The 24,089-nt window shown below is 34.0% G+C and overlaps 1 protein-coding gene across 2 annotated transcripts in view; it reads right to left on the bottom strand.

The window, feature by feature from the left end:
- Positions 1-15,646: 15,646 nt before the first annotated feature.
- The window catches only part of LOC135831131 (uncharacterized), a 31,711-nt gene continuing 23,268 nt past the window's right edge, over positions 15,647-24,089 (bottom strand). For both annotated transcript variants that reach the window (XM_065343400.1, XM_065343401.1), the window contains exons 3-5: positions 21,302-23,346; positions 20,861-20,918; positions 15,647-16,354 (exon numbers count right to left, since the gene is read on the bottom strand). In XM_065343400.1, the coding sequence (XP_065199472.1) occupies positions 21,324-23,346 (2,023 nt within the window). In that variant the 3' untranslated portion in view covers positions 15,647-16,354; positions 20,861-20,918; positions 21,302-21,323. The remainder of the gene's footprint in view (positions 16,355-20,860; positions 20,919-21,301; positions 23,347-24,089) is intronic.

Raw genomic sequence — 24,089 nt, 5'->3', positions numbered from 1 at the left:
CATCTGATTTATCGAATTCGAATTCGAATATTGCTCAAAGACAAACAACGTAGGTAACGTGTCTACAAGACGTTTAAAAAGTGTAAAAAAATCAGCGATAAAATTTTTTAAGGACCATATGCTTGGTGTCAACAATACGAATTCCTCGTAATTATAGCGGATGTGATTAACGGGTATAATATATCATCAATGTACGCGACGACGTGTACACTACACGTACAGCTGTACACATGTTCTTCCACATTTGAACTTACGTTATTACGTAATCATTACGCTTAATCATTATAAATATTTTAATACCGTTATTACCAACGCATCGTGACTATCTCAACATGGCAACATTTTATGCACTGAGTAATTGATTTTCGTTTAAGTTCGAGTTTGAATACCCAATAACATTCTTAGGATATTTTATACATCACACCTAACATCTATGGGAGTTTTGGAGTGAAAAAATTGGAAAAAATACTACGTAGGTATATGAATTCATTTTTAAAAAGGCTAATTTTTCCAAAATTTGTTCCCGCAATGGTATATGAAAGTGGAAATTTATGAGAAAGTGAATCGATCTTTTCACCTTTTTTTTTCGACATCTATTCGCAGCAGTAAATTAATGAAATTTTAGAGCTCATCAATCATACTTCTACTTCCACCCTTCTCTCCTCCTCCCACCTTTATGGGATAAGTATTTTTTCATCGAATTGGATGCAATAAGAATAAAATACCTATGAAATCAAATTTCTTGAAAATAAATAAATAAGTAAGATGGTATGGTATACGCTATACCAGGTATTTTGGATTTGCAGCAGTCAAAAAGTCGATTCTTGAGGTGCTGTGGTGCTAATTTTTTGGTGAATAGGAATCAATCTCGTCCTCCTCCCCCCCTCCAATAAAGACGAATATAAAATTCGCAGTCCATAAATAATTCCAGGTATTTTTTTTTAAAATTTCACTCAATCTCACTTAGCTCCAGCAGTAATTTTATCATTATTTACTTTTTTTTATAGCCTACCGACAATCATGTTCTAACTTTCCTCTGGAAAAAACCTGAAAACTCTTTTGTTTGCTGAATCAAAATTTGAAACGCTCATAATTGTGATTTCGAGGTGAAAGTTTGAATTTTTATGACAAGTACAAAAATTGAAAGCTGCGATTTAAAAATTTCAAAAGTACCTACAGCTAACAAGGGAACCTTGAGGTGTCACACTCCGATTTGAACGGGACCACGATTTTTGGAAAGAGCATAGTCGAAAACTCCAAAACCAAATTTTCAGCTGCCCAAGTTCATTTTTTGATTTTTGGCGAATTTTTGAAAATTCAAAATTGACTGTTTTTGGCAATTTGTGCTTTTTTTTAAAAGTACGTACTTGATCAGTAAAAATGGTCAAAATAAGTCCCAAAACTGATATTAATTACCCAAATCCAAATTTCAACATTTCGAGCCGTTCTGGAGCCTCCAGCGCGATTTTTCAATTTCTCCAGAATTTAGAATTTGCTCCAGAAGGTGTGAATATGAAGTTGGGCAGCTAAAAATCGAGTTGTATATTACACTCGACCTGTTTAACGAGTTTATCCAGATTTGAGCCGATTTTGAGAGTGACACCTCAAAAGTGGCTTTTCGACCAGCTTTTTTCAAAATTAAAAAATCCAAAAAATCAAAAGTTTCCCGTTTGTGAGGAAATTTTTGAAATTCACGCGAATCTATGTATTTTGTCGAAAACTAACCCCCCAAATCCAAATTTCACAATTTCCAGCCATTCTGGAGCCTCCAGCGCGATTTTTCAATTTCTCCAGAATTTTGAATTTGCTCCAGAAGGCGTGAATATGCAGTTGGGCAGCTAAAAATCGAGTTGTTTATTACACTCGACCTGTTTAACGAGTTTATCTACATTTGAGACGATTTTGGGAGTGACACCTCAAGAGTGGTTTTTTGACCAGCTTTTTTCAAAATTAAAAAATCCAAAAAATCTAAAGTTTCCTGTTTGTGTGGAAATTTTTGAAATTCACGTGAATCGCTGTATTTTTTCAAGAACTAACCCCCGGAGAGCAAATTCTACCATTTCCAGCCGTTTTGAAGCGAGAGTGACACCTCAAAAAACCACTCTTGATGTGTCACTCTCAAAATTGGCTCAAATGTGGATAAACTCGTTGTACAGGTCGAGTGTAATATACAACTCGATTTTTAGTTGCCCAAATTCATATTCACGCCTTCTGGAGCAAATTCAAAATTCTGGAGAAATTGAAACATCGTCCTGGAGGCTCCAGAATGGCTGGAAATGGCGAATTTTGGCCTAGTGGGGTTAGATTGTGGACAAAATACTGTGATTCACGCAAATTACGAAAAAATTTTCGCGAATGGAAAATTTTTGATTTTTGGACATTTTTATTATGAAAAAAGCTGGTCAAAAAACCACTTTTGAGGTGTCACTCCCAAAATGTGTGTGTATTTTTGCCCATTCACTTTTACATGCTGGAGGCTCCAGAATGGTTAAAATTGGGCTTTTACCTATTTGGAACGTCGAAAATAGGTCAAAGCTCAAATCCCATGTTTTTTCATGGTACAAGTCAATGAGCAAAAATACACATCTGAACTGGCAGACGCCGATTTTCGCGACAACCGCAAAAAATGGTTAAAGGCAACTCCATAGACCCCAACAGTGGCGTAGCCAAGGGGGGCGAAGGGGGCCATGCCCCCCCCCTTGAGAGCGAAAATTTGAAAGAAAATCATGCAAAAATGGGCGTTTTTTCGTTGTTTGGGCCCATTTTTTCCAAAAATTTTCGCTCTCGCTTCGCTCGAGCAGTAATTTTGTCTTCATTTTCATGGAATCACCACACATTACAATAGATTTCCAGAAAATTACCCCTCATTTCGATTTTTCATGCCTAATAATCTGGTTTTGCCCCCTCCTTGAGAAAATCCTGGCTACGCCACTGGACCCCAAATAAAGTTATTTGTGCTGAAGTCGGTATTAATTGATAATTTTTTGGATTTTTCAATTTTCAAAAATTCGCCAAAAATCGAGAAATTAACTTCAGCTCTTGAAATTTTGGATTTGGAGTCCTGAGGTGGTCCCCTTTCGATCTAGCTTTGATTCGTTCATTTTCGTTTCTGCCGGTTCAGGTACTCGTAGTTCCCTTGTTAGGTATAAACTTGAATTACCATTCCTATTGGTTCTTTCGATCAATTTAAGCCCAAACATTCGAAATTCGTCACTACTTGTTTAAATCTAAATTCTTTCGCAATTTTTTTTGAAAAAAAATTAAAAGTTCCGCTTTTACGAATCCGTCAACATACCTACTTATGTAAAAAGCCGAATTTTTTTTAATTTTCTCGTTTTAAAGAAATCGTCTTCAAAAGGACCAAAATTAAATTTAACTTTCATGAACAACTGTTTTGATCGATTTTGGCACAAATTTTCAAAAATCAATTTTTGCTTACCTATTCAAAATACCAATTATTTTCTCCAGAAATAAAAAAAAATGGAAAACTTTTTGGTAATTTGAGCCAAAATTAATCGAAATAGCCACCAAAATGATGAATTGAAGGAAATATTGGAATTGATCTGACAAGAGACGAATTTTGAAAAAAAAACACACAAAGACGGTTAACCCAGGTTGAATATAAAATTCTAAAGTTTATCTTAGCCCTTTATTTAATGTTAATTTTTTCAAAACTTGAAAATTCAATAATCCGTTGGATGCTCCAGAGCATTATTCAATAAAAATTGGAAAAACCAAAGCCAAAGGTCATATCTCTGTTCAGCATCATTGAAAACACATTAAGTACCTAACTATTAATCGATATCGCACGACTGTATAATCACTGTACCATTTTTATCTGTATCTACTTGAAAGTTTTGTGGGAGGAGGGAAGGGTGCCTTTGAAACCTATAAAGGCAAATAACAACTAACCCAACTATGCTTACATTTTCCTTTTTTCCGCGAACGAAAATCGACGATTCACGAACGCAGGAAGGAAGTAAGCAAGGAAGTAGAGAAATGGTAAAAATCCCATTATCCAATACCATCGCCATCAGAGGTCTAAAACGTTGTTCACTTGACACAAATCTACCTCGATAACCGTTGTTATATCGTACCTGGCTAGTATGTTGTGGCGAATTAACAAAAGCAACGCTTGAATCAGTTTCTTAATAGTTTTAATGGTGTAAAGTACATCTGAGTGCGATGACAATTAGAAATGATTATGTACTGAGAATTGCTATACTATAAGAGAAGCACGCCAGACACCTAACGGACTTGAGAAAAGAGTGTAAAAAAACTAGGGTGCACGACAGACAACACGGTGTCTGCTCTGTAGAGGATTTTCATAGGTACGAGACGAGCCTATATACCTATAAGTGTAATATTAACTAATAACAAAAAATACACACTGTTGGTCGCGGCTCAGGCTCAGGCTCACCTATAGATAGATATGTTTTTCTAATCGTGCGAATATATTTTCGAAACAGCGCGTGATTTTTACGTAGCAAAATTATATTTACTGATAAGAGATGAGATTTTTAAATAAAAGTGTATCGTTATGTAGACTCTGTTCTCTACCTATTTATTATTGTTATGAGAAATTTCATCGTGACTTACATATTATTCGTAGAGCTGCTTTCGAATAGGTATCTTTCTCTCTCTCTCTCCAGCTCAAAAGCATCACCCATATTGCCACACGAATCCCCCCAGAGAGCGCCTGAAATGAAAGTGTCGTTTTAAAAACTTCAAAAAAAAAAAAAAAAAAAAACGTTACCAACCATATTTAGATTTTACATAGAAACTGAATCGAGTACCACTGTTGGACCTACATTATAGAAAAAGGATTTAAAACGAATGACCCCTTTCAACTTGCCTAAGTACGTGTTAAAAAGATGATATTTAAAATTTTAATAAAATCTTCAGACAAGATCAACTCTTGTAAGGTATTGAATCGAGGAACGTTTACAAGCAATGAGTCAACAATAAAACACTCCTAACTTTTATTATTATTTTTAATGAAAATGTCGTGATATCATCGCGCCGGTGCATAGATATTCATTAAAATCATTTTACTTGTGTGAATTGTTGTAAATTACGTTCTTTTCTCCGATCGAAATCAAATATTCCATTGAACATCTATTCCATAGGTAGTAGGTAGGTAAGGTATCACTTTAAACATAGGACAAAATTGAGCCGCTACTCGTCGTTCCAATAAAAGAACGAAGTGTGTCACTCAAACTCATCTATGTTACTGTTGGCTTTGATTGAACCAGAGTACTCAATAATACGTCTATTGTACGACGTTTTTGTCATCTTACAGGCTTTTTATTTTATAATTTTTTGTCGCCCTGATGAAATCACATCGGCTAACAAACGATACACATACATAACCTTATAAAGATAAATATTGTACCTACAGGTATGTCTACTCTACGAATTATATTCTACTCTACATCGAAGATTCCTTCTTACTTTTAGATAAACCAATTTTTATAATTACCAACGCAAACCATCAGGTCCAGGGAGGGAGTATATGAGAGTACCTATCTTAAATTGCGCGTTTGAAAATCATTACAAAATTATACACCTGCGTGTAATTTTAATATTATTTTTGATACCGATTTCTTGGATGGTATGAAAAAAAAATGGAAAAATTACACATGTTTGTAGATATAAATATGGATATCGAAACATTATTGAAGCTTTCTTCGCCAAATAATGCGTATTTTACGCAGTGGTTTAGGTTGTTTTTTTTTTGTAGTTTTACTATCCCAATAATGTACCTACATAGGTATAGTTTATAATTTATTCAGCATTTTTTTCTTTTTAGTTACAAAATGAATCATGTGGTTGCGGTCGGATTGTATGCAATGTTATGCAATTGTTTTACTTTTTTTTTCTGTACCGATCATTAAACTGAACTTCACAATAAAGTGAATGTCGACGAAAGAAACCATTATCTTGGTCAATGTTAATCGAAATTTGAGGTGTGTTTTTTAGTACCTATATCTCGAGTTCTAATTTGAATTAGTGGTACTGATAATTTTATAATAATGCGCGTAGCGAGAGTTTATTTTTCAATTTTTTTCATTTTTTTTCTTTTAGGAATTTAAATACAGGGGTGCCCATAAGTCACCTGGCAAATTTGCAAAATTCAACTTTTATTCGATTGTAACGCGAAAATTCTTGGAGTAAGTGCTCGAAATGGTCACCGTTGACCTCAATACACTTTAAACAACGTTTTTTGATGGATTTAACAATACGAGCGAGCATCACGTGGTCCTCAGGTAAAAATGGAACACTTCAGTAAAATGGAATTTGCACACTTCATAAAATTTCAGTTTTTTGAGAAAAACTCGAAAACTAAGCTTTCTAGAAAAAAACTAATGACATTACGTCGATTGGAAATTTAATTCTCTACAACTTTGTTCATGTGAATTTTTTTTAGGACGCTTCCTTTCGTCTCCAGATCAATTTTAATGAAACCGTATGTAACTCAAAATGTTTCCTCAAAACTCCAATGTCTCCTCTTTTAGCAAAAAAACGCAACAACAAGCACCAAAAACATGGTAAACTGCTGTCTGTAGGTCTGCTGACATGCTAACTTATGCCCAGCCGGTTGTGTTACTAGGCAGTATAGAGTAAAGCGAAGGGAGAACGTTTTTGAGGTTGCCAGGTGACTTATGGGCACCCCTGTATAACCTATTTACTTTTCCCGTCAGTTATTATAGCACGAGTTGGGGATCGTGGAATAATACATACCTAGTATTATTTTTACGTTTGTAAGACAGAAGTACATTTTTGGCCTGCCGAAGACAATTCACGAAAAAAGTTTTAAAAAATACGTTTATTAAACTCACGAAGCGGCAATTAGTTATTATAAGCCCTATTTCTGTCGATGAAATGTTGGAAAACATAAATGTTATTTTTTAAATGTGAAAATGTTATTCAACCTATAATTTCATTGACATTTAGACGACGTTCATAAAGTTTCCTTAACGGGGTTGTCAAGGTTTTTTTTTTCGAGAAAATGTTCCTTTTTTTGTAAATCTGCAAAGCAATATGGTACCATTTTTATTCAAATCTCTTCGAGGTATGTTTTAAATCATGGATATGTTTTATGGTCAAGTTGACTTTATGCTCGATTAAACATGATCATTTTCATTCTTCAGCCTGATCCGGACCGAGCCTGAACTATATGCTGAGATCTTCCATAAATTGACGCCCAGCTCTGGTCAGATGTGTCTGTAGGGACGAAGGTCACATGTATAACCATAATTTTATCTGATCAGGTCTGGTCTGGTCTATAGTCTGACCATACGAACCAGTTTTTCAGCCTATTGACTTGTCAGTCACACTTCCCAAGGTCGCCAATCTGTCTGTCAGTCCTGTCTTGTCTGTCCTGTCTGTCCTGTCTGTCTGTCCTGTCTGGCCTGTCTGTCCTGTCCCTTGTCTGTCCTGTCCTGTCCTGTCTGTCCTGTCTTTTTTTTTTTTTTTTTTTTAATGGTACCCCAGTCCGGACTTGCCCAGTGGGGGAAGTATATTGTTATTTGACGGGACACAGCTTATTATTTACCGGAGGGGTTTATCTAATAAGTCTACATCTTAATAATAACAATACATCTTAGAATCTTAATTATCCAGGTTGCATTATTATAGCTTATCTACAAGCGGCCCTGCTGAAGCGGTGGACTGGTCTGCCGTAGCCACTCTCACTCCCACAGCTTGCGTACTGTTGACCGCATATATTCCAAGTGAATGGGATCACTGATGTCCAGAGGATCTGCAGGACGATTGGCTGCGTGTAGACGGCATTTAACGAATATGTGTTTCGGCTTTTCTATTTTTCCACAATCGCAGTCGGGTGATGGCGAACGTTTGAACTTATGTAGAATATAATGGGTGCCCACTCAAAGCTTGGCCAAAGTAAAAATCGAGTTTGTGAGCGCTAATAGTTTTTGTAACGTTAGGAATAATTCTGTGAGTCCATTCGCTGACTTCTGAATTATTCCATATCTGTTGCCAATCTTTCATGGTAGCGGCATGAAATTTGGTGTTGAGCAAATGAGCAATGTGGCATTGCCTCCAGGCCAAGGTAACATGGGTAAATGGCAATAATCTGCAACTGGATAATCGTTTTTGAGAAGCCATTTTACACTCTTTTTGGCAATGTGCAGGTGGAGAGGGGGGACATTGGCGATTACCCCGGCAGCATCTCCCCGGAAGTCCGGTAGAGTCAAGCGATGTTTATGGACATGCGTCTTTGGATTGTTTGCAACGCAATGAAGTTCTTGTTCTTGCTGTAGAGGGCTCGGTAAAACAATGAAGAGCAGTATTTTAATATCGCAATTACCGTGCCAAACCACATGATAGTACGGGCTTTTCTGTCCTGTCCTGTCTGTCCAAGGTCGTCTGACTGTCTATCCTATTAAGGTCATTGATTCTTAGTCCGTCATGGTTGTAGCTGTCTGCCTGTCTAGTCCGTTCCTATTAAGGTCATTGACCTGGCGATTTGGCTTCTCAAGGTCACTGACTTCCCCCTCTACACCCCCCCCTCCCCATTGTCATATCTCTATATCGCCCTTGGGAGTAATAAGGTTACATCTCAAAAAAGTGAAATTTTACAGGAGAGTGATTTTCTTTTTTTTAAAAACTTATTCATTATTTTTATCAACTTACAATTAATTGTGAGGAATGAATAGCACCTCATTTTAAAGATCTGGTATCCTACCTTCGTTTAGCATAAGAACACTTTGAAAAATAAAATCTTAAAGAGGAAATATTTCAATGTTTGGATATCATTTTGAGTTATAAGTTATAACCTTTCATTAAAGTTGATGTGGAGATGAAAGGAAGCGTCCAAAAAAAATTCATGTTAACAAAGTCGTAGAGAATTAAATTTCCAGTCAACATGATGTCGTTAGTTTTTTTCTAGAGTGCTTAGTTTTTGAGTTTTTCTCAAAAAACTAAAATTTCATTATATGTGCAAATTCATTTTCTGAAAAGTGATCAATTTAAAAAAATTTTTCCATTTGGTACAAATTAATAAAAAATGCACTGCTTGTGACTACCTATTTCTAACTGACAAACATTCAAATAAATCAAAACTGTTTGTTAACACTTTGTATGTAGGTACTACAAAATTTGCTCAAAAAAGGTGGAGTTTTTTGAGATGTACCCTTATAACTGGCAAACAACTTGCAATGTTGTTGGGATTTAGAGTTAGGCCATTTGCGTTTTTTACAAGATCTAGATAATGTACCCAACTCAAAGTGTTATTTTTGGTTGAGGGGGGTCATACAAACCCCAAAAATACAAAAATATCAAAATCGATTTTTTTTTTGAGATGTAACCTTATTACTCCCGAGGTGCGATATGTCTGGCCTATGAAGGTGTTTGACCTTTCAATATGACTTCCAAAGGTCGTTCGTTCATCATATCAAGGTCATTGACCTGTCTCACTGGCTTATCAGGGTAGTCTGCCTGGTTGCATGTCCTTTTAAGGTCATTGACCTGTCTCACTCAGGGTAGTCTGCCTGTTTGTTTGTAATTTTAAGGTCATTGACCTGTCTGTCCAGTTTTCCAAGGTGGTATGTCTGCCTGTCTGGCTTGTTAAGGTTATTGACCCATCTGGCTGGCCTCTTAAGGTCACTGACCCTTCCATCTATAGCCTTTCATAGTCGTATGTCTCCCTGGCTCGCCTATTAAGGTCATTGACCTTTCAATACGGCTTCCAACGGTCGCCTGTATATTCTCTTAAGGTCATTGACCTCCCTCACTGGCTTCTCAGGGTAATCTGCCGCCAGCGACTTTTTGGAAATTATTGGAGCCTCCGGCAGATATTTCAAGTTGGAAATCCGAAATCAACTCTACACTCTAATTTCAATACGCTATCAAGTCGACATGCAGGGTGGTTCTAGTCATTTTGGAGCCTCCAGTGACTTTTCGAAACTTCTTAGAGCCTCCAACAGATTTTATAAACTTAAAATTTCATAAAAAGCAGTTGGAAAGCTATGAATGATTCACTCTGTACAAACTAATTTCAGTACGCTATGAAGTCGACTACTGGTAGATTTCAAGTCGTTTTGGAGTCTTCAGCAACTTTTTAGAAATCATCGGAAGCTCCAGCAGATTTTTCAATGCTCAAAATTTCCATAAAATTTTACCAAACAGAAACACCCCATTTTTGACATTATTCTGAGGTGCATCGTAGGCAGTTTTGATCCGTTTTGGAGCCTCTAGCACATTTTTAGAAGCTTTCCAACTTCATCTGATGAAATTTTGTTGAAATTGCAAGTTTCAAAAATTCACTGGAGACTCCAGTAATTTCCAAAAACTCGATGAAGGCCACAAAACGACTTGAAATCTACCAGTAGTCGACTTCATAGCGTATTGAAATTAGTTTACAGAATGAATTTCGGCTTTTCAACTCCATTTGGTGAAATTTTGTAGAAATTTCAAGTTTTAAAAATCTATTGGAGGCTCCAGGAATTTTCAAAAAGTTGCTGGTGACCACAAATTGACTCAAACTCACCAGCAGTCGATTTAATAGCGAGTTTAAATTGGATTGCAGCGTGAATGTCCGCTTTCCAACTTCATTTGATGAAATTAGTTTCAAAAATGTGCTGGAGGCTCCAGAATTGCTCAAAACGGTTTGAAATCGTTTCCAATCAATTTGACAGGTCGAAAATAGGGTATATCCCAAATTTCAGCTTCAGAGCTCAATTAGGTAAAATTTTGATTTTTTTTCTCATTTTTGGCCTAAATTTGATTTTCAAAAATTCACCAAAAATCGAAAAATGTATTGTAACTGAACTGGTCATGCTTATAGGAAATTTGACGTAGAATACTTTTAGTTCAATCACTTTTTTCCCTCCGACCCTTCATTTCGGCGATAGGTATAACTGAAAAAGAGGATTATTCAGAGTGGTTATGAATTTTAGCATTTTTAATGAAAAGCTTTCTATTTGGCATAACTTGATTCCGCAGAACAAGTTCTTCAAAATTTTGCATTGGTTGAGGAACATTTTGTTCAAGTATACATACCAGAGCTTGTGTTAACAAATTCTGGTTAATTTTCAAAAACTAGATACCTGATGTCTCAATTTCTTCTTCCTCCCTCCTCCTCTGAATAACTTTTGCAATTTGCAACTGCACCCAAATAAAATATCTTCGAATAAATTCATAACAAACTGCAACATACTCAAGATAAATAAGTTCTAAATACCTGGTGTCCTATTACTCGATCACACACACGTCATTACAGGATGATAAGTAAGCCGCGCAGCTACTGTCGAATGTGAAATACGCGTAATCAACTTTGAAAATCCCATAAATGTCATCATCACGTACTTCTTCATAATAAAAATCAACATCTTAAAGACTATTTTGAAGATGCGTATCACCCGGAAGCCAATGTCACATGTGATGACATGTACGGCAACATTGAACATAGGACACTCACCCTAAAAAGAATATAATAAAACCGTAACGAAGCGTGCGAGACGGTGTCATTTACCTTCTTTCAAACCAGATGAGTGATTGTGTAGTATCTCTAATCGCGCTACCAAATTAATTGATTTGGTGCATCATATAGCTACGTACAATTTTCTTATTAACATATTGACCACCGAATGAAAAATCACTGATCATTTGTCGTCAAAAAGACCGTTAGTCTAATATATCTACAGCTATCCAATAATACATAGGTATAGAGGTATCTCTATCTATAAAGTACCCGCAAGAAAGCTGAGCACATAAATCGTGCCCATAATAATATAATTGAAATACTAGTCCGAGCCGAAATAAAATCATCTACTATCCGAGTCGAAGTCGCCGACACGTTATCGCGATGATAATTTTTTTCTAGGTACGTTTTGCACCATTTTATCTTAAAATTGACCAAGAGCTTGTCGTACGTCTTATGACGAGTCATTAATTTATACTCTCTAATTTAGGTTAGTGATTCGTGAAAACGGCGCGAAATATCGCGATCAATTATTTTAAAAATGTAGACAAAAAACCGCTCGGAGTCGGTTTATGATTTAAAGGTGAAGGTCGACAAGAATGTCATCTTGCATATCTACGTCGAAGCATGCAATATTGCCACCGTACTCCCCCCGCCTCTGGCAATACGAATGATTGGCGCGCTTTACTTCAGATAGGTAGGCCATCGAGCGACGCAATTCTTCGACAGAAAAAAGTCGTATGGATTTTTTTTAAAAAGCATTTCCATTAAATTACTTCTGAAAAAGTATACGTGGTTATAGTAAATTTCTCATCGTATGAAAAATTATAACAATAAGTGCCAATATGCCATTCGGAAGTATTTTAACTTCGGCCATCTTCATCATAAGTGTCTACTTTTCTCGAAAGATTTTAATTTACATAATTTCATTGTGGGTAGATAAGTAAGTACCTACTTAAATGAGTGTATAAAACAGAGGGAAAGAAACTATCGAGTATAAACTTAACTTATTCTCTATTTTTACAACACTCGGGTACGTTTTCTTGGCCGTATAATAAGATCCCAATTAACGAATTACAATGTATCTTGAGGTAGGTAAGTATAGTTTGCTTTGATCGTCCCGGAAAACTATCTATAATATAAGACGAGAGAACCACAGAAGAGGATATATTGTGTACAAAAGTAACAATTTGTAATAACTTTTATGTCTTTTATAAATGAGTTTACTTATGAATTAAGTCAACTTTATAAAATATCGTATAAATTGTTGCTTTTCATTACCTACGTGAAGAGTAGGTACTAAAAGATGGGAAAATCAAAACATAAACGCCACATTAGAATGAACTTGAACTAGCAGTGAGTAATTATATACGAATGAGAAGTAGATCATGTGAATATTTGCATAAAATGTGGGTTCTTTTCGTTATAGCAAACTCGCGCTTCTATAAATAAAATTAAAAACAGTCTAATTTTTGTTACAATCTATAAACCTTTGGTTAGTTTACAGTAGTTACTTACTTACCTGAGAAAAAAGGCAACGGATTCCATGCAACTAAATTACGCAATCCGGTGAATAGTTGCAACGCTGTTTCTCCTAGATCAGATTTGAGAATTAAGTGTAAATGTAGACCAAGCGTCAATGAATTAGAATACGTATATTTTTCATCTCTATGCATATTAAAGTGTAGTTGAAATGGAAAAAAATTTCAAGTTACCCTAATCCCTGAAGATCGTTGAAGATATCCAAACGCTAAAGGATCTTTTTAGGACCATTCAAGCTACAAAATTACCTACATTGGAATGGAAAGGTGCTCATTTGGTTGCTGTATTTATTTTCCTTGTACCCAAGTCAACTTTTTCTTCACCCCCTCCCCCATCTTTAATGGTAATATGTGATTTTAGAGCCCTTGATTTCAAAATAAAGGACACAGGACATCCACCCGCACTACCTATGTAGTCTAAATGCTAAAAAAAATGTAAACTTTTCTTAGTTTTTTTAACCTCTAAATTTGGCATTGAAATTTTGAAAATGAATTTATTTTTTGAAATTGAAATACAATGTAGTCCCTACTATTATAACAATGAACAATGAGTTGGCTATTTTTTTTTTTTTTTTTTTTTTCATTGCCTTATTTACATTTAGCAAATAAATGCCCTCCATGTTTACTTTCCCCCCCTTTCTTTTCTTTTTTAGTGGTTTAGCCTACATTTTTAATATTTCTTTTTTTGTCCTAAAACTTACAATTTTTCAGGAAAAAACTTGTCAGAAAGTCGAATTTTGAATAACATGAACATTGAAATCACTAAATAAAAACAACCGAATTTTATTTATTTAATCTTATTTTTTCCTGTGGATTTTTAGTTCAATTTCGGATGAATTAAGTAGGTATCTAACTTGCATATAAATAAATCGATAATAAATATTTTTTTTAAATGTAAGTCAAAAAAGAAATTACAATGTCCTTATATCAATAGGTATTTTATTTAATAAATTGATTTTTTATTTCATAAAAAAAATATAATCATTATTTTGAAATCTGGGACTTGTTTGAGATAAAATCCGAGATTTAAAAATCAACTAACTAGAGGAAAAATTGCTCAAAAATTTGTTAAAATAACCAAAAATTCAATTGAAACGATTTATAAAATGACAAAACCGCACTAAGAGTGAGAATTCCTTGCTAGCGAACGTCGTTTTCGAACACCACCTTGAATAAATATCTGTATTGAGGGAATCGCTTGAGATTTTTTTCTTTATTTAATTTATTTAATTTTCAGATTGATGAAACTTTCATTTTTGAAATCAATTTAATTTCAAATTTTTCATTTTTTTAATTCATTCATTTTTCAGTTTTAAAATTAATTTGCTATTCAGCAATTTTCATTTTCAAATTAAGTTAATTTCGTTGCCATTTTTTTGATTTGATAAAATTTTCAACTGAATTTAATTTTCCTATTTTAAATGATTTTTTTTAAATTATTATATTGTTTTTTTTTAAATTTGATTTAATTTTCATTCATTTTCACTAAATTTTTTTGAATTTCCGTCAAATATCGATTCAATTCATTTTAATTGATTCTGATTTTACATATATTTAAGATTACGAAATTTTGATCAAATTAATTGATTTATTTTATTTTAATTAATTTAAATTTATTCAATTTTCATTTTTTTGTTTTTCATCTTGGTAATTTAATATAGGTATATCTATGTACTTTTAAAATAAATTATTACACTTCATTTTTTAAAAATATCAATTATTTTTTTGAATTTATATAACTTTTTTTTACTTACCAATTAAATTTAATTTTAGAATTAATTCAGTGTTTACTTACTGATTTATGAAATTCATTTTTTAAAATTTTAATTAATAATTTTGATATGTTACGTAATTTTCAACTCAATTTTGGGATAAAAAAAAACACTTCACCTACAATCAAGAAGTTTGTCAACTTAAACTTGCACGATGTAGTTTGAGTTGCAGAATCACATTGTAGGAAGGTGCTGAATTGCCTGATTCGAACGATTTTTTTTTCATTTTCTCCTACGCAACGCGTTCACAATCGGAATGGTAACCAAAATCTGTCACATTTTCTCGATTTTTCTGAAACGTGCCTAATCTGGATATCAGAAGAGAACATGCCCGAAGAAAAATTCAACATTCCTGTTTGTATGATCCCGATTTCTGGCATAACTTTTGAATACGACCAAAGAAGGTTCACATTGTGTACTTATTTCAAATAATATTTCGAGAAAAGTAATTTTTCATGACTCTTCAAAATTTTCGACAACTGAAATTATCTGCCTCTGAAGATGAATTCTGTTTTAATTTATCGAGACATGCGAAAATTTTGACTTTTTGGGTATCATCTATCATCTCTTTGAGCAGGAGTTACTTTTGTTCGCTTTGAAAAAATATTCGAGACACCACGGTGGCACAGGTGGCACCTACGGTGACACGTGTCCTATCATAATGCGGCCGCACAATTCGCGTACAATTTCCTGGAATATTTATGCATCGAGAATTATTGCGAACAAGCTAATCGCTCGAATAACGTAATATGTACCTTGTTCGTATGTTTAATAAAACATTGCGAGCTAAATCATAATAATAGAAAACTCCACTACTCGAAACTCGAGTGATATATTAATTTATGCATCGACTTCTCAGTAATGAAACATCATAAACATCGAAATAAAAAACGAATACAAATTTTTTATTTTCAAAAAAGCAATCACTTGTAGACATTTTATTACAAAAAATTACCTTCGTTAATAAAAATGATAATAAAACGAAATAATCTTGCAAAAAAAGTATCACAGTTGATGAATAAAAACAAACACATTTACAATCTGCACACTACATATTTACATAGTAACAAATTCGATAAAAAAAAATGACTGTCTCAGCATTATTATGTTTATGCGACGTAATTATAAAAAAATGTAAAAAAATCATTTTTCTCTTTTCTTTTTTTTCAAACTTAACTAAAAAAATACTTCGATATACCTACATAGGAAGAATAAAGCAAAACAAACAAAAAATGCAAGAAGGATATGCAAACGTAAAGTACATTATTCTAGATAGTACGAGATACAATGCTTACAATAATGTACAAATTTAATACTTTCAACGCTCTTATACTCGATATTCTTCGAGTGTTTGTTCTAAGTATGTATTATTACTTACAAAAAATGCATCATATTGTAAAACTACATACTTAAAAATTATCATCACTAGATAAAAAAATAAATTAAAATTAGGCTGGGACTGGGAATCGCGATAGAAAAAATTAAAACAATGAGACTAGATTCAGAATCCATAACAACGAGACCGATGTTAGCTAGTGACAGGGCGCAGAAACATCAACTAAACATCAGAGTAGGTACTCCGCTGCAAAACTCTGAAATACATGGAAAAAATAACCAAGATTAGACGAAATGAATTCAGAGAATTATTCAGATTTTCGTAAAAAATGTTATGCAATAGTTCAGAAACAAATTGACTGATACGTAATTTTAAAAAATCGTCAATGAAGTTGAAAAATGAGTAATACAAAATTATTTCCATCTACACGAGTCAATAGAAAATTCAAGTAATATTCAACCAGCTAATAATTTTCAAAGCAGTAGACATTCAATAATTAATCAACACTTTGAAATATGGTGTTCAAAAAGTAGAAGGTAAATCATATTCTAATGCCCCTTTTCGCCTACCCTAAAAAAATAAAGTCGAAAATACTCGTATGAGTATAATGTTATCTATAAAAGATATATATACCAATCAAAACGCTGCCCAGTTAAGTTAGACCATCGAAAAATTGAACAATACTTATTGTTATCTGAAACGTTCTTTTAAAACACCACAAAAACCATATAACCAGTTCAAACGTTGTAAAAAATTACTGAACTAAACAGTAGTTTGAAAAATTGTTTTCTGGTTAAAAATACATTTTCAAAGATAACGTGCAGAACGATAAAAATATCAGTAAAACTTGAAGTGCTACACGATTCAGATATTTTTAGGTGAACCATACTTCGCTCAACTTAATTCAAATGCCCAACAACGTTGTAGTCTTAAGAAACTTATTAAAGTTGAAAAATAATCCTGTAGGCTCTGTCACCATTAAATTATGAAACAGCTAGAGCTCGCTATTCATTTTTTAAAATAAATTAAGACCGCTTCAAGAGCGATAAATCTCTGATTAGCTAAATGTTGTTTTAGAAAATCGCCTATAATAAATGTCTGCGTTAACAAAACTGCTTTCAGAGCGACGATACTCGCACTTCATTTTTCAAAAACTACCCCAATTCCCAAATAAGGATATGTATCAACAAAACCACCTCACAAAAGTCAAAATTGCCCAGATAACAGAAAATTACAAAATATTTATGAAATTCCACCGAAATGTGGTAAAAATTGAATAAAACGGTGTTGAATTAAAATTTTGTTAAAAATAAAAATCTTTTGAATTCACATTCTCACATTTGAACGAAACCAAGCGAGATCGACAAAGCATACCTATCCTGAAACTCCAAAAATTAAAATTTCAGATAATGGAAGTTGATATTTGAATTTTTTACAAATTCTTGAAAATTCAAGTCACCTAAAAAAGCTGTTTTATGGGCAATTTTCAAACTTTTTCTTGAAACATAGCATAATTTTTTTAGTGCCAAGTGAACCGATGCTAATAATTTCTTCAAACCAACTTCCATGCATCAACATACTGTTAGTTAGGAACGATTCTGAAGCCTCCAGCAATTTTACCATTTTCTCCAGAAATTTCAAAACGCTTTGAAAGAGCCAAAAATAAACATCAGCACCTATGACTTTGGACAGTGCATACTAATTTCAGTAGTTGAGTCAAAAGTGAGTTATTGATCAATTCTTAAATTCCAGAAAATGTGATAACTATTTCAAAATTTGACCTTCTCGGAGACTCCAGCAATTTTTCAATTTTCTCCGGAAACCACAAATCACTCTGGAAAGGTCAAAAACTTCAACACTTCAGTCGGAGAGTGCCTACCAAAACATGATATTCAAAATCGTGACTTTTTGCGACCTTTTTAGTGCTCCTCTCCCCCCCTTTTTTCAACGAAAAAAAACTGGGTTTCCAATAAAGTTCTCAATTTTTATTTAAAGGAGTTTTTGGCCAACTTTCAATAGTTCACATGTGACATAAAAAAATGAATGAAATACATAGGTACTCCTGTACTGAAGAAATATGAAAAAATTTGAAAACTTAATTTTCAATGAAATGAAATGAAATGAACATTAGGGAGGTATTAATAGGAAGTATACTTTAATAGAGAAATTGAATTTAAAGTAGGGATGATTTTCAGCGACTTTTTGGCAATTTTTGGTGAAGATCGCGACTTTTTCCTTTTTCTCAACTTTCGCGACATTTTTTTCAAAATCGCGACTTTTTCTTTCGCGACTTTCACGACCTGGTAGACTCCCTGAAATTGCAAGAGAAGTATCAAGAAAATTGCCAACTAACATACCAATCGCTGAAAATTGTACTACAAATTCATGAGAAGTCAACAGAAAAAATTTGAACTTGACCTCCAGCGATTTTCCAATTTTCTCCGGAAACCACAAATCACTCTGGAAAGGCCAAAAACTTCAATACTTTAGTCGAAGGATGCCTACCAAAATATGATATTCAACAATCGTGACCTTTTTGCGACTTTTTTCTCAGTACTCCCCCCACCATTTTTCAACGAAAAAAACTGGGTTTCCAATAAAGTTCTCAATTTTTATTTAAAGGAGTTTTTGGCCAACTTTCAATAGTTCACATGTGACATAAAAAAAATGAATGAAATACATTACTCCTGTACTAAAGAAATATGAAAAAATTTGAATGAAAACTTCATTTTCAATGAAATGAAATGAACATTAGGGAGGTATTACCCCTTTGGAGGTTCTCTAGGTTTTCGCGTTAGAAAATTGAAGTGCCTTAATGAGTGTGATAGGGTACCTCGCCCAATTGGCCAAACCACAAAAAAGTCGAGCTTTTGATGAAAAGTTTTATAGGAAAATGAAAGTTTCCAAAAAACACAAATGTGACATTTCCTAAAAAAAAATTGAATGTATGCAGAATTTTTTTTGAAAAAATGAACCAAAAACATGTGTTAAAAACATTGAACAAAAGCACTCTTTCAAGAAATGAAATAAAAATTGAATTGGAAAAAAATAAAAATACAAGGTTGAAAAAAAGTCATCTGGCAGTTCACAAATTCAGCGAGAATCAAATCATGTTGGCAAAAATGCCTTTGTTTAAAGCATGAAGAGAAGAAAAATCTATGCCGCTAAGAGAGGATTTTTTATCAAGTCATAAAATCTTTTCGGAAATCGAGCCGAAATATGGGACAAAATTTAGCAAAATTGCGAGCTTTCTGGCAGGGGGTAACTAATTATGAAAACATTTTCGCCTTTATTCACGAGATGTAGCATAGAATTTTCTTTCATTTTGGGAAAAAATGAGTATTTTATCACTTATTGGAGTATAGGAATATGAAGATGAAGATGAAGAGAAATAGTGAACAAAAACACAAATCCAGAGCGTAAACGAAATGAAAGACTGAACTCGTAGATGAATTTGGATTTTTATTTACTATTTTTACTATTTCTCTTCATCTTCATCTTCATATTCCTATACTCCAATAAGTGATAAAATACTCATTTTTTCCCAAAATGAAAGAATATTCTATGCTACATCTCATGAATAAAGGCGAAAATGTTTTTATAATTAGTTACCTCCTACCAGAAAGCTCGCAATTTTGCTAAATTTTGTCCCATATTTCGGCTCGATTTCCGAAAAGATTTTATGACTTGATAAAAAATCCTCTCTTAGCGGCATAGATTTTTCTTCTCTTCATGCTTTAAACAAAGGCATTTTTGCCAACAAGATTTGATTCTCGCTGAATTTGTGAACTGCCAGATGACTTTTTTTCAACCTTGTATTTTTATTTTTTTCCAATTCAATTTTTATTTCATTTCTTGAAAGAGTGCTTTTGTTCAATGTTTTTGACACATGTTTTTTGTTCATTTTTTCAAAAAAAATTCTGCATACATTCAATTTTTTTTTAGGAAATGTCACATTTGTGTTTTTTGGAAACTTTCATTTTCCTATAAAACTTTTCATCAAAAGCTCGACTTTTTTGTGGTTTGGCCAATTGGGCGAGTTACCTTATCACACTCATTAAGGCACTTCAATTTTCTAACCCGAAAACCTAGAGAACCTCCAAAGGGTTAATAGGAAGTACTTTCATAGAAAAATTGAATTTAACGTAGGGATGATTTTCAGCGACTTTTTGGTGATTTTTCGTAAAGATCGCGACTTTTTCCTTTTTCTCAACTTTCGCGACCTTTTTTTCAAAATCGCGACTTTCATGACCTGGTAGACACCCTGAAATTGCAAGAGAAGTATGTATCAAGAAAATTGCCAACTGACATACCAATCGTTGAAATTGAAAATTACCACAAATTCATGAGAAGTCAACAGAAAAAAATTTGAACTTGACGAAAATGTTTTGAAAATTTGTTGAAAATGAAATGACATGATAAGACCTAAACATTTGCGTAAATCACAAAATTTGTACCTACAAAATATGCAAGAAAAATTGATGAAGATCACAAAAAATTATTATTAAAAAAAAAATTACAAACAAAAATATTTGAAACCCTCAAAATTTGATGGTTTTCACTTTTCAGACACCATCTCAAATATGTACATAAATAGGTATCTGCATCAACAGAGCTGTGTTTAGAATGCTTCAAAGTCAAAAAAACCTCGCAAAATAAAAATCTCAACATTTTCTCAAAATTCTAATAACCTGAATTTGTCTTCTGAACCATTTAAAATATATTAAAGACACCGTAATGCTGAACTGATCACGATAATTACCTGTGATTTGTCAGCGAAGAGGCAGTCGACAGTGATCAATACTTCAAATTGTTCATATCTGAAACATCAATGAAATAAACAAAAGTTGAGTAAAAGAGTAATAAGACATGAAAAAATTAAAAATTGAGAAACCAAAAAGAAAATTCATTCACGTTGCTCAGTCATAGTTCAATAATACTTCGATAAAAAGTAAAATTTTCAATTTTCAAAATGATTTTCCCACCAGAAAAATACCAGATTATCAATAGGAAAAGGAGTTTTAAATTTTTTCTCATGGGCCGATCTATCATAGAAAAAGATTATTGACAGCTAAAAAAAAAAGATTCTTTCAGATGATCTATTCCCATTAAGTACGATCTCATTCAATCCCACGAATATAATAAAGCATAAGCTAGATTACTATTTTAAGTAAAACGAGTAGTAGGTATAGGTAATACTTACAAATTAGAAATGATTCGTGTATTCAACCCATCCAACCGTTGTTTCGTGGCATAGAAGGAAGACCTCTGGAAGCTGTATTATTCGTATTCAAATTTAAATTAGTAGCTCCGTAATGTTCCAAGAACCTCGAATAATTGGATGCTCTACTCGCGTCGGTGGGAGTTTCGTTTGACAGTAGCGATCGCAATCCACTTGGATTGACTGGACCGTTGCTCCACGTATTATCTTTGGAAACTTTTTTAGGAATACCGTTCGTGTTCACGAATGAACCAGGTTGAATATTTTCAATATTTCCGTTACTGGTGCTCAGAAGATGAGTTCCATTCAATCCATTCACATGGTGAACCTTATTATGCGCATTGTAAGGCGTATTCATGTGATATGTGGTATTGGCAGGATTACCATCAGGAACAGGTCGATTTAGAAAATGATTCAGGTAATCATTCGGAGGTCTAGTAGGTCTAACGTTACCGCTTGGTTCTGTTGTTTGAATATTTATCACGTTATTAGGAAAGGGTTTAATCTGCCCGTCGGAAAAAATAAAACTATTCACGTATCCGTTTCCGCTGGACGTTGTTGTATTGCTTTTCGGCGGCGGATTATTCGAAGCAGGAACAGAATTACTCGTACTGACGGTAGTCGTATGTGATACGTTTCGTTTCTGAGCTGGAGCGTAAGTTTTCCATTGCTGTTGCTGATCCGTGGAAGAAGCCGAAGGCGTTGATTCTTTTAGCAGATCTAAAAGAAAGGACTCACGTTGCTGAACGCTGGTGAATTCTGGCCTGGTATACCGCTGCGTCGTCGTAGACGGATTTCTTTCTGCAGCTGCAGTTGACTCGTTTGCGACGGGAGGGTTTTTAATTCGGATTAAATTTTTATCGGCGTCTGATAAAAATAACATGCTGTACGATTCCGTTTTACAGTAATCTTCGATGTACTTTACCAGCGTACTACATCGTTCGCGAAAATCTTTCGATCTTAATAATTTAAATACTCGTTCGTCGTTGAATTTGCTATTCGTTAAGGACTGATGCAGCAAAGTAATCAATTTTTTGAAAATCGTTCCTTTTTTATAAAAATACGACACGCTGACGATTAATATCTTCAAGATACCCAAGAAGAAAAGCTGGAAAAGTAATTCAAAATTATTATCGTCAAAAATCGCCATCAGCGATTCGAATTTCTCTTTCAACTTCATCTCGTTTTCTTCTTGTTTTCTTTTCAGATCTTGGAATGCTAAACATCGTCTCATCAGCTTTTCAGCATCGGTCAGCTCTTTATTGTTGGTGATTTCTTGAACTCTTTCGTTATTGTTTTTAATATTTTCCGCGATGCTTTGCAGTATTTCGGCAACGTTTCTGATTTTAGTCTGATTTTTGACGGTGAAAAGTTTCGCGTATAAATCAGCGATCAGGGTTTCGTTCATGTTGGAGGAATTCTTGGCCGCAGATTTGGTGTTGTCAGCCTTGGAAGAACTTCTATTCGTCGTCGAGTTTTTGGAATAAGGAACTCTCGAGGTCGTTGTCGAATTAGCAGGAGGAATTTGAGTATCATCGTCGATAAATATAACGGTTGAGCCTAATTCGGCGGCGGTTTTCACCCTGATTTTTCCAACTTTACTGTTCGGATCTGCAGCAGGTTCTACTTTCTTGATGATATTCTCGGAAGGTGCGAAATTGGTGTTCTTCAGAGGTACCGAGTAAGAAGGCGCTTCTTCTTTGGGTTTTTTCAATACTCTAACCTCAGTTGTCACTACCGGTTTCAATTTATCGAACGAAGCGAACAATTTGGGCTCACCGGTTCCCTTAACATCTGGTTTATCGTTGGAAGAATTTCTCCGCTGCGCGTCACTTGACGAATTTTTTCTTGTAACTCTCTTTATTTCATTGCTCGGCTCCGCTGAAGATGGCGAAATCGCAGAATTCGCTTTGTTCCTTCTCGACTTTTTTGCCGGAGGATAGGAAATACCGAACAAATCGTCTTCGTCATCGGATAAATCGAAAGAAAGAAAATGATACTTCTTTTTCGCTTGTCGTTTTTTAGGTCTGAAAAAAAAACAACAGAAAGAGGTAAATAAATCGCAAACCAATCGAAACATTGTTATCTTAACAACACATCGTGATTGACCTTTGATTGGTACAGAATATTAATCAAAAAGTATTTCATATTTCGAAGATACCAACATGTAAGTTGTTGTTGCATCTTATCAAGGAAAGTAAGTTCATTTATTGTGATTTTCATCATTTGCAGGGTGTCTTATCAAAATTCAATATTCAAAAATCGCGACTTTTTCGCGACATTTTTTCCAACTTAACACGACATCTTCCCAACTTATTGCGACATTTTTATTCCAATTTTTTCAACTTTTCGCGACTTTTTCATTTTTCTGATTTTTCGCGACATTTTTTTCGACTTAACACGACATCTTCCCAACTTTTCATGACATTTTTTCCAATTTTTCGCGATATTTTTCCAACTTTTCGCGACATTTTCATTTTTCTGATTTTTCGCAACATTTTCCCCAACTTTTCGCGACATTTTTTCCGACTTAACACGACATCTTCCCAACTTTTTGCGATATTTTTTCGCGACATTTTTATTCCAATTTTAATTTTTTCCAACTTTTTGCGACATTTTCATTTTTCTGATTTTTCGCGACATTTTTTGCAACTTTTTGGGACATTTTTTCCGACTTAACACGACATCTTCCCAACTTTTCGCGATTTTTTTTTGAGACTTATCGCGACATTTTTATTCCAATGTTTACAACTTTTTGCAACATTTTCAT

The sequence above is a fragment of the Planococcus citri genome, chromosome 1, assembly GCF_950023065.1.
Source record: "Planococcus citri chromosome 1, ihPlaCitr1.1, whole genome shotgun sequence".
Lineage (NCBI taxonomy): Eukaryota > Metazoa > Arthropoda > Insecta > Hemiptera > Pseudococcidae > Planococcus > Planococcus citri.
This window is presented reverse-complemented; position numbering and strand designations above follow the sequence as displayed.